The sequence below is a fragment of the Lissotriton vulgaris genome, chromosome 11 (genome assembly GCF_964263255.1).
Source record: "Lissotriton vulgaris chromosome 11, aLisVul1.2, whole genome shotgun sequence".
In the NCBI taxonomy this organism is placed as follows: domain Eukaryota; kingdom Metazoa; phylum Chordata; class Amphibia; order Caudata; family Salamandridae; genus Lissotriton; species Lissotriton vulgaris.
In genome coordinates, this window is record NC_141699.1 from 603,198,117 (window position 1) to 603,215,612 (window position 17,496).

At 46.1% G+C, this 17,496-nt stretch overlaps 1 protein-coding gene across 1 annotated transcript in view; it reads left to right on the forward strand.

Moving 5' to 3' along the window:
* The first annotated feature begins 492 nt into the window (after window positions 1-492).
* ATP1B3 (ATPase Na+/K+ transporting subunit beta 3) overlaps window positions 493-17,496 on the forward strand; it is a 278,992-nt gene continuing 261,988 nt past the window's right edge. The window contains exon 1 of the mRNA XM_086943702.1: window positions 493-976. Coding sequence (XP_086799828.1) covers window positions 865-976 — 112 coding nt within the window. The 5' untranslated portion in view covers window positions 493-864. The remainder of the gene's footprint in view (window positions 977-17,496) is intronic.

Consider the following 17,496-nt stretch of genomic DNA (forward strand, 5'->3'; position numbering starts at 1 on the left):
ATAACATTGTAAAGTCTTCCTCTGGCATAGTTGTCACATAAATCCTCTCACTTTGAAGTCAGAGAAAGAAAAGTACACATCAGGCTCGGCTCCCTGGGAAAACAGCCTGATGTTTTATCTCTGTCTTTGAATGCACAACAAATGTAACAAGATTTACAGGCCTGTTTACAGAATGTAGCAGTCCTAGAAGAACACAAGGGGTGGTTGTAAACAGGCTTTGCTCCACAAAAGGGACTATCTCAAACTGGATAGCCTAAAACAAATATATTCAACAATAGACAGCAAGCAAATGTGAGTTTACAAACCACAAAGTCTATGGTAAACAAGGGGGGGGGTGTAATCACAAGGAAACTTTTAGAATGTCCCCAAGATGTCTTTAGGAAACCGGGCAGCTAGCCTTCGACCTAACAAGTAATGATAAATTAGCACGTGCGTAAGGAGGAGCGCGCGACTCTGCGCTAGTGCATTAGGGAGGAGTGAGAAGCACGGTGTGATGTGAACACTGAAAACGGACAACAGGTTTCTAACGGGAGGCTCGTTCCAGCTAACGGATTATGCGCGCACGCGCTGGGCTGCATCAGCTGCAACCGCACATGGCGCATGCGTAGCACTCTGCCTTCTTTCTCCGGCTCGCAGTCATTCGTGCTGCAGCAAAAGAAGCGGCGCGAGCGCTTACAACCGACAAGCGGTACAGAAGAGAGGAGCAGCGCACAGAAACGCCTCAGTCTGCCTGCACATCGCCGGGAACACCAGAAAACGCACCCCCTACACACACCTTCCACTGACTCGCACCCCCCGCACGCATTCACGCTCCTCTCGCGCCCCCAGTTGTGATACAAAGTCCGGGGTCCCCTCACCGCAGCCATGGCGAAGGAAGAGGAGAAGGAAGCCGGCAGCAAGCCTGAATCCAGCTGGAAGGACTTCATCTATGACCCCCGCAACGGACAGTTCCTGGGGCGTACCGCCAGTAGTTGGGGTAAGAAGAGAGGGCTCACACTGCTGGATTCAGGGTGTTCAGTGCATTATTTTGTGTTTTTTTGTTTTACTGTAGTTCATTTGTTACCGTTATTGCTACCCCCACGCCCCTTACAATCCGTGGGCAGTTCTACATTGCGCCCTTAGTCTGTACCCCAAAAATCTACTATTTCTGTCATGCAATGCTTATTTTCTTTCCAATGTGTGCACCCTACCCACCTTCAAATCTTCCTTCCACTATCACTCTCCCACCATACACACCCCACTCCACGTTTTACCACTTGCGGCCACTGCACCTTACACTGTCTGTTTAGACCTGGTACCATACACCCCTAACGATCGTTGCACCCCTTGGCTCTTACGCCGAACCCGGAGAGGGGGCTCGCGGTGTTTCTCCGCAGTGAGGCTAAAAATAGAGCCAGTGACAGGGCGATGGGAGGGGGCGTGTGATGACGATCTTGGCCCCCCTCCCCCATGCTGGGCTTAGACAGCGGTGTTTCTGCCGATTGGGAGGATGTCTCGGCTCCTGCGCTCCGCAATGTGAGCCAAGGAGTGCTGCGTTGCCACCCTCCCCTACCAATCTTCCACCTCTTTGCTGCAGTTACATCTGCATTAGGGGTGCTTCTGTGCGCATATCCCGGTGGCGGTAATATGGCATTGGAAATCAGGGAGAATAGAGCAGGTTGACTGAGTCGATGGGTGCCCTGTTGTTTTTGGGCACGATAAGAGTCGTCCTAGGGCTAAGGGGGGTGTTTGCCATTGACATGGGTGGTGTCTTGCCGCAGCACTGACTGAATATAAAACGCATAAATAAATAAATAAAGTAGCGCATGACCGTCTCTTGGCATGCGGGAAAGGAAGAGCATGTCGGCTCAGGGCTATGAATCCTTGCTTCGAGAGCGACCGGCAGGGAGCCAGCGCAAGGTAAACGAAGAGCAGGGGGGCAGCCGGTGCAGAAAATAGGGACAATTGGAGATTGTTGAATAAAAGGGAGGGGAGGTGATGTCTGTGTGGGGATGTCTCTGGATAGCTGTGAAATATGTCTGTAGATCTATCGGTGCAGTGCCATGAAAGCTAAGAAGAAGGCACAATAAGTGTTACAGGACAGACTGTACTTAGCACCTATGAGCATTATATGCGGTGCTTGAACAGCTGGACATCTCACTCTAGGCACTCTGTTCCGGGGTGCCAGTTTGCTGCTGATCATTGCCGGTTCGATCCCATTAAAAGTATAGCTGTGTTTGTTTGGGGGTGTCGGTGGATCCGTTTTGGCACTTGAGTAAGGCGCTGCGCTGTCAGAACATGAGATGTCAATGACCATTGGGAACGGGGAGTGCATCACGCCTGTCTCCGCGAGGATCGGAGGGCTGTGCGCCAGTGCAGAGCTGTCTGAGTAGGGGGTTGTGTGTGCTAGTAGGGCGATTTCTAAGAATGGGCGGTGCTGATGCATGGCTCTGAGTGGTCGACTGTCATGTCAGTCTGAACTAGGGGGCGGCTGCCTTCTACTCCGAGCATTGGGCCGGGGGCATAGCGTGCTCTCGCCGCTGCGCCGTGCCTCTGCTGCAGTGCAGAGCTAGCCCTCTGTCACGCAGCGCAGCTGTTGAACTTGTGCCAGGTGCTGTCCCTTGCGGCACCGGGTGCCGCAGAGCACACCGCTTGGGGAGGGGGGATGCCTGCGGCGAGGGCACCACTCTGGGATTCTTAGTGGAAGGCCTCCGGCTCCCGTAACTTGAACAGTGGGACGCGCGCGTGTAACAGAGGGGGACAGCACCCCAACGACTGCAGTCCTCATGCAGCTACTAAAGAGGGAGCAGTGGTCTGTTCTATACCTTGAGAGATACTATTATAGTATCTCTGTCTATTAACCAACGCTCGGCTACCTCTAGGGCCTTGGTGCTCCATAGAAGTGACACGCGTGGCTTTAGTCGCCTACCGTCCCTGTACCGTATTTTCAGGGACACTGGAATTATGCGTCGTGGAGGACCATAACGGATGCTGGTGCTCGCCAAATTAAGTAAAAGACAAATTATACAGCACATTTCGTGGTAGTATTACTTAATTATTGTGTGGTTGTTAAGTTGATTAACACTGTTTGGGTGCAGGTTTCACCTCGTTAGTACCAGTATAACACCCACATGTAGTAATAAAAAACAGAAAGGTGACCAATCAACCTTTGCGAAGGTACTTCCACTGCACAGCAAAACGTGTTGCTGCATATTTAGTAACTTTTGCAGGTTATGCAGCAGATGGTGGCTTATGTGGCAAATGCAGTAAATTAATAATTATATGCGGAAAACGCAGCAGCTACATATTCACATAATGCCAGTGTCCCTGCTTATATTTGGCGCTTTCACTTCTGTGTACTCCGAGTATGGCATAAGTTGTTATAAATCTCACTAGAAACGCTATTTCTTTCTATTGCCCTGCATTGACATTTCCTACTTACCTGCCAGTTTCTAAGCCTTGTCAGTGGTGATCCCTTTCCACCCATGGGTTTTGATGTTTGTTACTGCATTCCACTCTCCTTACTCCAGTCTCTATGAAATACCTACTTAACATGCCCCCAGTATGTAAGTGCCCTAGCACTATTTCACTGGCTTCCATTTAATCTTAACCCCGCTTGCATCATGATACTGCCTGAATTAATTACTTTAGTTCCTTTGGGTATTTTCAGGTTTCGTCTAGTCAGCATTTGCGCTGTCTCTTCAAGACATGTTGTATTCAGAATATGGGCTTTAAGCTACTCCCAGTGCTTCTGGTTGGTTGGCCTGCCTTATGGTAATTCTTTACTGTGGTTGACCAATAGTGTCCATCTGTCCCGCCTTTTGGGTGCTTGATTCCCTCCCAAAGGACATTTCTTTTGGTTGGCCATCCCTGGTTATCTGTTGCCTCCTTGTTCGCAGATGCACCCCCTTCTTCCCATTATTGCTGTTGTCCTTCCTGGTTTTCTTTGCAGTGCTTGTTTAGTTTCGTAGCAATCACTGCACACCATGCATTAGTTTTAAACCTCTTAAGCTAGAGCACATGCCGCAATTGCTACAAAAGTAAAGAAATAAAAACAAAATGGCGTCAGCCCACCTTTTTGTTTTTCTATTTATTGACTTTTGTGGCAATGGCAGAACGCCACTCTTCAGCTTTAAACATCTAAAGTGTGGCGTGCCGCCGTTGCTACAAAAGTCAATAAATAGACAAAGGCGGGTGGATGCCGCATTTCTTTTCCATTTATTTACTGTTATAGCAATCGGGGCACGCCGCGCTTTACTTTTAAACCTATTCAGCTAAAGCGCTGCGTTCCACGATTGCTACAATAGTAAATAGAAAAAAATACATTGGGCACGCAACTTTTTTTTTTCTTCTATTTAATGACTTTTGTAGCAATGGCGGCATGCTGCGTTTTAGCTTTAAACGTCTAAAGTGCCACGTGCTGCCATTGCTACAAAAGTCAATAAATAGAAAAACGAAGGCAGATAGACAACACGTTTCTTTTCAATTTGCAAAGCCAATAGCTCTACATCTAACGAATGCGAGACCTATTGCATTGCAAATCCTTGTTTATAACCGGAGCTACCTCTATGATCATCCAGAACATTTGCATATATCCTTATTAAGGTAGGGCCTTCTAAAATTTAAGGTGCCCTATACAGATTGATACTTTGTGTTGAGAGGAGCAAGTTATTAAAACCTGCCTGTGATCGGGAATTGGGTGGGTAGGGAACATGTACCATTAGAGGGTCACTGTAATTATGCAGCAGGGTTAACTAAAGTATGCAGCAAGAAAAGTCAAATTATGCAACAAAAGTCGGCTCATTTTGTGATTGTATTACTTCACTGTTGTGTTATTTGAACACATGGTAGCAGTCTCTGGGCAAAGAGAGCACCTTTTATTAATACCTTTTTTGCACCTAAACACAGCAATAAACAATTAAAAGATGACCAGTTAACCTTTATAAAGGTCCTTCTACTGTACTGAGACATACTGCCACATTTTTAATGACTTTTGATCCATTTGAGCTAGGAACCAGTTTTTTTATTGCAAAACCGCAGAATATGCAGCAGATGATAAATTGTGTCAAATGCAGCAAACCCATACTTACCTAGGAAATACAGCAGAATTTCATAAATCTACTGGCCGTGACTCTGAGGCATTATAGCACAGTTAACTGTCCTGTGTTTTTTTTTAACATTAGTTTACATATAGGTTTACTTATTAGTTAGATGATAGGGAGATTTACTGAGAATCACTTGCTGTTCGGTCTGATGCATAGGCCAGGTGAATAATCCCAGTTTTCTAAGCTTCCCTTGTACTGTATTATAGTTGCATTTAGATAGTGCAACATACCTCTGACGAGGTGTTGACGTGCATTGAAGATGAATAGTATTCTACTGCGAGGGCGTGCTTTGGATGGGTGTCTGTAATCAGGTGACCTATATCTGTAGTGTGCATGTTATGTGTGAGGACCTCTGACCTTACCCTCCTTACTTCCCCTCCCTACTTCCCCTCCCTTTACCTCTCCCCTCCCATGTCCTTCTCCTCCATCCTCCCTCTTAAGAACCCCTCCAGATTGGCCATCCCCCCCCCCCCCGTCCCAATCTGTAGTCCGCCCCGCCTTTACCTCTTTTAACCAATCAAAGCATTTGTAAAGCGCACTACCTACCGTGAGGGTCTCAAGGTACTAGGGGGTGAGGGATGCTGCTACTGCTCGAAGAGCCAGGTCTTGAGACTTCTGAAGGACAGCAGGTCCTGGGTCTGCCGTAGGTGGATGGGGAGGGTGTTCGAGGTCTTGGCGGCGAGGTGGTACCTCACCCACAGCTCAGCCCTTAATCTCCCCCCCCCGCCACTATATATGTAAATGTATCTGCTCTTGCTTTGTTTTCAGTTTATTAGACCTCAACTGACCGTTTGTTGGTATTTATTGTTTATATTATGTTTTGTTTGAGCAACTCTTGTAATCTTGTTTTTCACACATGTAAAGCGCTCTGATACCTCCGGGTCTAGCCAGCGCTATATAAAACCTTTCAAATAAATAAATAAAAAGTAAGTGTGCATGCCCCTTGGCGAGAATTCAAGCAAAAAGGGTGATGGGACACTTAAGCAATTAGAAGCGGGTAAATGGACAAATAGAAGTGTGTGAATGCAGTGTGGCCTACCTGAGAACTGATTTTGTGTAGTAGTTAAGGTATGCATAGACTGCTTAGACCCCGTTGCAGCAAATGTGTAGCTTCACAGATGCTTGGCTGTGGAGAAACATGAAAATAGATGTGGTTGCACTTGTCAATACCTACCATCTTTCGAGTAGTCTGTTTGCAAGGTGCTGAATAAGGAACAAGGAACGTAGGAAAGCTCCCACAGACAAACAAGTAATGGGTATTATGCAGCCATCTGAGGCGTCCACCTGGAAACTGCCACTGGATAGGCATTCTACACCAGCCATAGTGTATACTATGATGGGCTTGCTGTGTATAAAAGTGGAGCAACCGTTACACAACCGACAACAGTGTATTCTTAAGTAGTCCACTCGAGCGTCGGGGAGCAACCCATAGAAATGGCATTTCACAACCAGCAGTCATATATATTCTGAGAAACATACATGCCGATAGACCATATTCCGGCAGGACACTCCTGATTTTTTTTTGAAGCCAAAACGGCTTTATTTTGCCCGTTTCTCCCCTGACATTGCCTCTGCTTTAAAAGAGTTAAGTGGGGAAGAGTACATTTCCCCCACTTTTTCTCCCAACTCTCCCACATTCCTGTTCTAAAATGTTTGCATGTATGGAGAAATGTACGCAGGAGTGTCTGGAAGTGACTCACAGGAATGTGCAACCAGGTGTAGCATTTGTTCTGCAGAGACTGCCTGGAAGTGTCGGAGAAATGGTCACTTCCGAAAAGGCGCCTCCCCTTCCATCCCTTGCCCTGATGTTCCAGCGGTGACTCTCTGATTTGGGACCGCCTTCCCTGGCCTGCATGGTTGAGAGTGGGGCTTTTCCGGAGATGCACCCCATTTGTGATGTGGCATCGGCGTTCCATGCCACAGCCCTCCTCGGTTGGCATTAGTGCACATTGTGATATTTGGTTATCTTTATTCATATGTGTTTCCAATACAGTGACTTTTGAATGACCATGTTTTAGGATATAAAGGTCTTGCCACATGACACCGGTCTATCTGTCAACGGAGAGACCCATGTCTCAGCAGGATGGCAGCGAACACTGCTGTTAACATGGCCGCAGCTCTTCTGATATACAGCAATGAATGCATTCCTCTTGATGAAAAACCTGCGAGGGGCCGATGCCGCTCATTGGCCTATCCCCTGCCTCCTTGTGTCTGCCGGGGGCTTTCGCTCTGACGAGCGCTCGCCATTCAGGCGCGCTAAAGCCTCCCCCTGCACTTGACGGCCGAAGCTGGGATTTTCCACTCACGCTCTTCCCTTATGACTTGTGGACTCCGGCGCCCCAGTCATTCTTTTATTCATAATGCGAGCCAGCGTGGGCTAGAATGAATCGGTGTCGGAGAAACACAATGTATGTCGCCTGACGGGTGTAAGGCGTGGAAGAAATGCGAACGAGCTACATTATTGCATCGGGGATTATCCACATTCGAATCTCTAGGATCAGCAGAAATGTATGGACGGGCAGATCTGATTCTGCGGCACATAAAACAATTTATTCAAAGGAGACTCGACGTTGAGTCGCATGCGCATAAAACGACCAGTGCCCAAGCCAGTAGGCCTGTCCCTGTATTCGTGGTCGGGTACATTTTATGTTGATTTAAATGGAGAGGTGGGAAATCTTTCTTTGGAGTATAAGGAACCGTCGTTAGCTATTGTATCTTATTCGCAGAATTCAGCATCCCAGTATGTACTACTATTTCTCTGGCATTTATAAATCCTGCTACAGTTTTATGTAAACGTTGAAAGCTCTGTCGGACTACACAAAGCAGACCTCCAGTACGCTGCAGTGAGACAAACTGTATTGAGATAAAAGAGGTCGTGTCATACAGAAAACGGTTCCATGAGACCTGGCCCGTTTGAGAGCAATGTGCTGTGGATATGGTTGCGGTCTTGACCTCTGTGCCATGAACTATGGCTATCCTTCTAAGCTCTTCCCTCCGGGAGTGCTGTATCAGGCGAACGTCCCATCACAATGTGTTGGTCTCAATTAGGGCCGTTTCTACCATTAGGCAAGACTAGGCCGCCGCCTAAGGCGGCAAAAGGGGGAGGGCGGCAAAAAACATGAGTGTGGGTATATCTAATGCATTAATTCTTCTAGCCTGGATGATAGGGGGAGAGAGTGATGGTAGTAAAAGGGAGGGGGTGGCATTTTGCAATTTTCGTCTAGGGCGGCAAAACACCTAGAAACGGCCCTGGTCTCAATTGTCAGTGATGTGGGCCTGGGTGATGTGCTTACCCGTGCTCGCTAGTCCAAGTTCCTGCTACAGAAGCCATGCGCGAGGGCTGGCAATTAGCCCTCTGATTTCTTGTTCTTCTCTTGAGTGCAAGACACACAAGCTATATTTACACAGTGTAGTCCAGTCATATTAAATTTATTCGGTCATAGCAAATAGACAATAAAAGTTTAGAAAACAGTACATTATACAGTGAAACATAGCCATTTAAATCAACTCCCCCCCCCCCAAATGGAAAGTTGTTACGCAGAAAGAACATCGCATGGAATCTGTTCCAAGTGCAGTTGTACATAATTAAAACATCGGTCATAAAATCATGAAAATACACAGGATTAGCGTTAATTCTACCCCAAAAGGCGGTACAGTCTAGGTAAAACTCAAGACTAAACAAGCATTGGCATAGCCAATAGGTCTTGCTTTTGGGACCTTATAAGTATTTAGTTATGCAGCACAATATCCTTGGTGCAACAACATCAACTGTTGCATGGCTAAACACTTATAAGGTCACAAAGCGACCCGTACGAACCATAACCGAAGAGACGTACGAAATGGCGCTGGATTTCTAACCGTACGATTTGTAAACATGCCTTACGACCAAACTAGTACGATCCTGAACGGTGAACCAGCACACGATTTGTACGGGCAAACGTAGTCGCCTATTGACTATGCCAATGCTTGTTCTAAACTGTTGTAAAGTCATGTTGTGGTGTCTTCACTGTGTTACTTTTGAAGTGTTACATAAATGCTTTACACATTGCCTCTTAAGTTAAACCTGACTGCTCTGTGCTGAGCTACTAGAGGGTGAGCACAGGTTAATTTAGGATATGTCTATGACTTACCCCGACTAGGATTGTGCTTCCAGCTTGAACAGGGTGCATACCCCTGCCAACCAGAAACCCAATTTCTAACTAGCGTCTCCACATTACCTCCCTGAGAAACCTTTGACTGCTCACCATCACAACCACAGAGAGTTAAATGCTGAAGAGTTGTACTTGGCTCAGTCAGCAGTCATTATAGGTTTGATCCCAGGACATCAGAGGCAAATAATATCAACCCTGGTGGTTGAGGCAAAGTTGTTCTTATTGCTCACTCACACATTGGGGTCTCACAGCCACTGTTTTATGTTATTTGAGACCCTGGCTGTCACTAAGCCATAACATTGACAGTTTTTGAAAAATTATCATTAGGACATAACGCTTTACATGAGGCTGCATTAGGCTATAACATGTATGTGTTTGATCTTAGAGATGTCCTTATATTATTGATTGCTGGTTCAAGCAGAATGTGAAAGATGCCCTCTCGGCTCCACACCTTTTCTTCATGTGCACACACAGGCCGTGTTCTAACTCACTTGTAATCACTACATTTTTAGTTTTTGATGCTGGTTTGGTTGCACTGTGGTTGTGCAGACACCGTAGCGGAAAAGAACACAGGCCTGTCTCCGCAAAGAACAGCCCTTGACAGTTTAATTGAAAAGTTGTACCCAGGGGTGGGCAACGGAGAGACCTGGGCATTGATGAGGAACACAATGTAGTTTACTTATGTAACCTGGAGAGGGCTGCGCGGCGGAGGGGGCGGGGATGGGATTCCTCCCTCAGTAACGTGGAACCACAAAATATATTCAAGCGCCCATTTTTTTTAACTCCTATTTCATAAAGACCTCATGAAGGATACGAAGAATCGGATATGACCTATCTGTTTTTAACTAGTTACGCATCAGCAGCAAATCAGTTCAAATTCAGGGCATTTCCAGCAAAAGACAATAACAGCAGGCGGACACCCACCGAGACTGTAATCTACTTTTGCTAAAGCATGTTTCTTCATTAAATTTAGAGAAGTGAAGGGCATAGCGTCTAGAATAATTTAACCTTCATAAATACTTCGACATACATGCATAAATGTAGGCAAAAGCCAAGCAGTTTTTTTCTGTTGAGTAAATAAAATGCGTACCCTTGATACATTGGTTTAATGTCGCAATAGGTGTTTCCCTGAGAAATCCCTTGAATGGGCGGGATGCAATTCATCTGCATGCCTGCTTCGTCCTGCGATCCAAGCCGTGCACCCAAACATCACGCTTCGCCAGGATCACATAATGCGCTCCCCCTCCTTTCCTCTGCTGCCCCCTCCTTTCCTCTGCTGCCCCCTCCTTCCCTCTGCTGCCCCCTCCTTCCCTCTGCTGCCCCCTCCTTTCCTCTGCTGCCCCCTCCTTTCCTCTGCTGCCCCCTCCTTTCCACTGCTGCCCCCTCCTCTCCTCTGCTGCCCCCTCTTCTCCAGGCAGTGGGTAATCTCGCATAACGTATTCCACTCCGGGGCTTGTCAGGAGCCGGCCAATAGCATCAGTGGGACTGAGGGAATACACACAGCCTGGAACCAGCAGTCAGTTTCTGCAGGTGAAAGACTGGGTTGGACAAGAGGAAATTGGGGGCGCTGTGATCTGGAGGGGGTGAAAGGAAACACAACAGGAGGAGATCCGCTGCTTTTTTTTTCTCCCTTTTCTTTCTTTTTTTTTTGTTTTTCTCGCCGAGTCTTCACAGCTGAGGGCTGAAGCTAATTAATGTAAAATGTACAGCTCCCCTCTCTTGGCACCTCTACTGCTTTAGCGCTCAGACATCCGCTGCTGGAGCTGTGTTCGGAGTCTTGAACAGAGCAAGAAACAAAAGGGGACCCCGCAAGAACTTATTTGAAGGCTTTTTCTAACGATGACACAAGTCTTGGTGTGTTCGGAGTATGATTTTGGAATGCAGGGCTTATTTTGCCTACAGTAGGGTCTGCCTGCTTTACAGGTTTGCCACGGACACCCCAGATTCGGTCAGTGGCTGGTTCACATCAATTTGGGGAACATAGGGTAGCAATGCACTTTTCCCCAATATAGGGAGCCCCAAAATCAAAGTACAAACAAAAGCAGATTCGCTACAACTGTTTGTTAAATAATTCACTCTAAGATTTAAAAAACAAGCGTGCACTACTCGCTCTGAAAGAGGAGGAGGCAGTAGAGGGAGAGGAGAGAGGAAGGGGCCTGGCCCTGTTTCCCTTGCGAGAGCGAGCAGGAACCATCTGTTAATTACAAACAGATGGTTTCAAAGCTCACTCCCGCAAGGGAATCGCCAAACGCTCACGCGTTGCGATTGAAAGCAATGCAACCCTTGCACGTTTTTGGGCCAAAAACTGAATCGACTACTAAAGGTCTCCTAATCAGCAAATGTGCGCTGGGTAGGCGAGACCTAAAAAGGGACAGAAAATTGATCACAGGTAGTAAAACACTAAAATATGTCCTTATTAACCGGGCTGGCCATACCATCTCTTGTCTTAAGCACCAGCCTCAGAAAAGAGTGCACAATAAAAGAAATCTCCTCGAATCCCACAGATTGTAAAAATGATGAGGTTTTTGTGCATTAACGCAGCAAGGGCCTAATTAAGAGGTATCAGAACCATAGCTCTAAGAGCAGCATAAAAGCTACAGAAAAAAGTAACATGTAAAGTGCTTTTGAGCTGCTACCTGATCACACTGACAAGGCACTAAAGTATGCAACCAGTTATTATATTGTAATTGCATTTATATAACGGTTACTACCCCTGATGAGGCTTCAAAGCGCTTTTTTTGATGAGTAGCAAGCTAATCCGGAACCCATAAATAATTAGGGATGAATTAGTATAGTGAAATATGAAAGACATTTGAGTGGTGGATATTAGTCAGTTATTTGGTAGAGCAGGATAGCGGAGGAATAGAAGAGGGGAAAAGCTTTGCATTTATATAGCGCTTGTTACTCCTGATGGGGTGTTGAAGCGCTTTTTTGGCAGCTTGAACATAGGATGTGCCACCAATGTTTTTTCTCTTGTGTCTTGGGATTTTGAGATGAGGTGACACTCTAGAGCAGAGATGTTCCTTTGTTGTATGTGTTTGGTGATTTTATTCCTGATGGAGAGTGGTCCTATTTCATGTATCACTTTGTGGGTGATACAAAGCAGCTTGAACATGGATCTTCTGGCAACCGGTAACCAATGCAGGGCTTTCAAGGCAGGGGAGATGTGGTCTCGTTGTTTCATATGCAAGAGTAGTTCTGAATCCGTTGTAGTCTTTTCATGGTTGTTAAAGGAGATCCATGGTAGATACTTGGCTTAATCGAGTTTGGACAGAATAAGGGAGATGGTAGCTTGAACCTTGGGTGGAAATCCCAAATGGGGGAAGATTTGTTGCAGAGTTTTTATAGTAATAAAGCTTGATCTTGCTAGTTTGTCCACTTGGGCATTCATTGATAGCTTGGAGTCCATGGTCATTCCAAGGTTTTTTACTTCCTTCGATACTTTAGGCGCACTTAGGAAAGGTGAGCAGTCTTTGGAATATGTAGAGACAAAACCTGAGGAGAATTAAGTGCATTTAGTGTTATGTATCAAATGTTAAAGATCAAGATGCAAGTATTGAATAACCGAAGGAAGTGAAGACCCCTGGCCCGTCTATCTTTCTCTCAGTGCTTATAACTTGTGTCCTTCAGTGTCGTCTCTGGTGTGGCTGCCATAGATCGGAGGGGTTCTTCAAATAGATCCCACCTGCCCAAGGCCAATGTCAAGTCCATAACACCTCTCAGCCATAGGATAGCTAGGGAGTGTGAGACCTAAAAAATCCTTAATTAACCTGTTTAAGGAGAGATAATCATTTACCCAAATCCTACATCACAATAGCAATGGGCTGGTCCTTATAATATCCTCAAGGTGCATAAGCCCTAGTTCCCCGTGTGAAATAAATGAGGAAGTGGATAGTGCTAAGCCCAATAGACACAGTGTGAAATTCTTTTCAGTAGTCTGATGTGGCATTGGCGCCTGAATGCCGCACACCCCTGCGCCGTAGGTGGCTAGCCAAACCAGAATATTTATCTCGGTAAATGGCCAACATGTGAGTAAGTGATCTTTTGCCCAGTTTAGCCACAAAGGAAACTAGCGTTTGCAATGCAATATGTCTCTCATTTACGCAATTCTGAGGTATTGGCATTGTAAATGACCATGCCTTTTATTTGTGTTGGTTTTTAAAACCTAAATTAAAGGCATTGTAATTTACAATGCTACTAGCTTAAACTCTCTGAAATGCGAGACCTATTGACTTCCAAATGCTTGTTTAAGGTTCCTTTCATTCTTTTTTTATTTTTTTTATTTTATTGCTGAGTTGTACAAATTAAAAAAAAAAAACTGGTTACAATTATTGTACCAGCTAATCTGCCGGTGACTGATTGCAAGTGATGGGCATCGACCGTCATTTATAGGGACGTAGATTTTTTGACCGGGAGAAAGGGAAAGAAAGTCAGAACAAATGTCGGACCCGTGCTGCTGGTAGAGCGATTTCCATGCAGATGAGGGGGCTGTGCGAGTGAGGGGAATGTATTCTCAGAGGTGCTCGAAAGAGGTGCAGTCGGACAAACTCCTCAGGATGGCGAGCGTGCAACTGGGGGGGGGGGGGGGGGGAGGGGGGTTCTTCTGAGCTGATGGTTGAAATCAGAGATCAGAGGCAGGAGGGAAGAAATCAAAGGACATCAGGACTCAGAATGTGCCATGTAACTGATCTCACAAGCTTTTTTCAATGTGAATTCAATAATTTAGACTCTGCCACTTCGGTGTGAAGGGTGGCCCCAACCGCCTTCCTCACCAATCCTTGTGTGCTGAGGATGGCTCTAGGCCGTCCTCGCACCAGCGGCAGAAAATCCCTCTGGTGTGAACACCTGAGGGATTTCTTTTTTTTAAATTATTTCTTTTATTTTTAATTTCCACCTCAGGAGCTGGGGAAGTGTGCCCAGTAGTCCAAAGCATTTCTTGAGCCAATCAGCTCTTTTCATTTTCACTGCGTCAGTGCTTGGGGGCGGGGGGCATATGTCACCCCTCCCCCAAACCCCAATTCAGATGTGGGAAGTATCATTCCCCAGTTGATCCCTGCTTGGGTATCTCTGAAGGTTGACTGATTTCATTCCCGCCCCCCCCCCCCCAAGCCGGGATCCACGCACTAGACACCAGTGAGAGGGGGAGCGTCCCCTTGGGCAACGCCGTGTACCCCCCCCCCTTTCTGTGTTTTTTATTTTAATGCAGTCTTGCTTCCCCCGATAGACAGAAAGCCCACTAGACACCTGGGATTACTTTGCTTTTATGGAATTGTAGGGGTGAGGGTTGTCCAGCATGGCATAACCATGCCCCCAACCCCATAAAACGGGTAAACGGTCTATCTGCCCCCTCCCCTTTCCGAGGGTACATGTTGGCAATTACCCTCATCTGCATCCTGGGGTGGGGGCATAAAGTCCACTAGACACCGATTTTGTATTTATTTTATTTTTTTAACTGTAGGGGCGGGGTTTGCCCAACATGGAAATGGTCATGCCCCAACCCCCTGAAAAATTGGGGAAGCAGTCTTTTTGCCCACCCCCAGCGGGCAGAAAGCCCACTAGAAGCCATTGATGATTTTATTTTTTTTAAATTGGGGCGGCTGCCCAGAATGGGCATTGCTATGCCCCCATCCCAATTAAATGGGGCTACAGTCTTTCTGCCCCCACTGGGGGGCAGATGGAGTAATTGAAACCCCACTGTATGGCAGCAATAAATATTTTTGTATAAGATACTGGGGTGTGTCTTTTCCAGCCTAACATGAGGCCCCACCCTTATCTCTACCTCAGCAGTCTTTCTGCTCCCCTTTGGACCAAAGCAGAGCATCCCATCCCAGTGGCAAGCAATAAGGCATTTGATTCTTTTGGGTAGTAGTTTTACAAATGGGCCAGGAGAATTTAGTTAACTCCTAGTGTCATTCCACTTGCAATTTAATTATTTGCAGACTTACATAGCTCAAACTCACCCCCAAGGTACTCAAGCACTTTACATGAGCACCTGTTATGTTACACAAGGACGCATTCATTTTCTGGTGGGCACGGGGAGATTAAGTGATTTGCCCAGAATCACAGGATGTGGAGTCGACCCGGAGGCTCGAACCTTGGTTTTTCCATCTCCAAAGTCGGCAGCTCTAGCCTTGAGACCACATTCTCGTCACCAATGGTGAACAGCTGCACTTTCTGGGCTTGGGTAGGGTGCCACCTGAAAAGACCTACAATGCACAGACAGTTCTGAAAACTAGACATCTGGGGGAGTCCAGGGTGGTGTGCTTCACATGCATTCCACACTATTTTCTAACCCACAATTCCATTCCAACCTCAAACGTTGACTAAAAACACACATTTTCCTCATAATTTTGTGAGGAAAATTTCTGGAATCTGTGTGGAGCCACAAATTTCCTTCCAAACAGCGTTCCCCCAAGTCTCCTGATAAAAATGATTCCTCACTTGTGTGGATGGGCAAAGAGACTTTGACACAAAAGGCTCTAAAGTGCTATGCGGAGAGATCGGCAAGGAGGGTAGCTGTGTATTTTGGAGCCATGCTCCACCACCACCCATGGAAACCTACCAACCACAGGCATTTTTTTAAAAACAGACGGCCAGGGGATTCAAGGGTGGAATGCCTTGTATGCATCTCATGAAGTTTTCTTACCCACAATGCCCTGAAAACCTCAGACTTTGCCTGATATCACACATTTTTCCCTACAGCCCTGTGATTTGAAACTTCCAGAATCCACAAAATTTCTACTAGCCAGTATTACCCCACTTGTGCCGGTAAATCTGCTGTCCCACTTGTGTGGTTGAGCCTACTGTCCGTGACCGGAACGGATCCAACAGAGTTCAATAGGTTCCCCCATGCAAGGGCTCCAGTTGTCCTGGGTTTGATCAATTCCTGCCTTGGACACTAGGCCTAGCCACACAAGTGGCACAATGTTTTTATTGGCACAGATTGGGCAATACTGAGTAGTAGGAATTTTGTGAATTCCAAAGACTCTGGTAGTTTCCATCACAGAAATGTAAAGAAAATGTGGCATTTCAAGCAGCGTTTGAGATTTGCAGAGCATTGTTGGCTATGTTTCCTGTAGGGTGCATGTGCACCTTACACTTTCACAGCACCTCTGCCGGAGCACCCTGGGCACGTCTAGGTACTGAGAGAGAAACTTCCTCAGCTGCTCTGCAGCAGTGTAGAAGCAAGTTTTCTCTTGGTGCATGTGGTGAAGTAGAAGGGAAATGCAGTTGAAAAGAGATTCTGCTGGGATCCCATAAGTATACAGATGGGGCCCTTCAAGGTGGCAGTGTACCAAGGCAACATTTATATTTATATGCTAATGCACTTAACACCTTTACAAGTCCCTTTTCTCTACCCGTTTGCTTGAAAGGACGTGACAAGGTGTTACGGGCGTTAACATGCCAATAGGCTGCATAGAGACACACAGGTTCAATAGTTGAGAAGGCAATCGGGCTGGTCTTACAGGCTGTTTATTTCCTGCTGTTTGTCTTGTTTTATTTGCTGGTGGAATGATTTTTGCTGTTGATTCTCCTGATACTATCGGAAGCACTGCCTACAGTAAACAAACATTTATGCAGTCTCATATGCCTTGTAAAACATTTATACAGCATGTCTTTCAAAATTGCCCTACTTTGCAAATGTGGGCCACTTTAGCTATCTCATTTGCTAATGGGGACCGCTTGCTGCCTGGTTCGAACCCGCGGGCGTATGCATTGCTAAAGGAACAAGCACTGTCAAAGGCAAGAACTTTCGTCTATGTAAGGTATGCTGGCTTTGTCAATGTTTTATTAGACCTGTTGCACAGCAGTGCAAGCCTAAAGTAAAGAAAAACAAGCATTCGCAATGCAATCAGTCTTGACTTTGGGAGCTTAAAAGTATTGAGCCATGCAGTACCTTATCCTGGGTGTCGGAACATCTACTTTTTTTATTCAGCCTTACACAATTCCCTATATGTGAAACCGTATTTGGAACTTGCAAGCAATGCACTGAAGAAATGCATTTTTAAAGTTCTTGAATTCCTTGTACAGGTAGTACATAAATGCAAAAATAAAATACCACTTTCCAAGCGTCACAAGCTACTGATTATGTGTACATTAAGGGAGTAGAGATCTAAAACAAGGTTAAGATGTGGTTTACTGGCCAAATTGCCAATTCTAGACCCGCACAACGGAGTTATAATTCTGCCTTCCCCATTTGAACAAAAACGTGCGATTTTGGACAAATCGCATAGTCTCACTATCCGTCAGCTGCTTGTTAT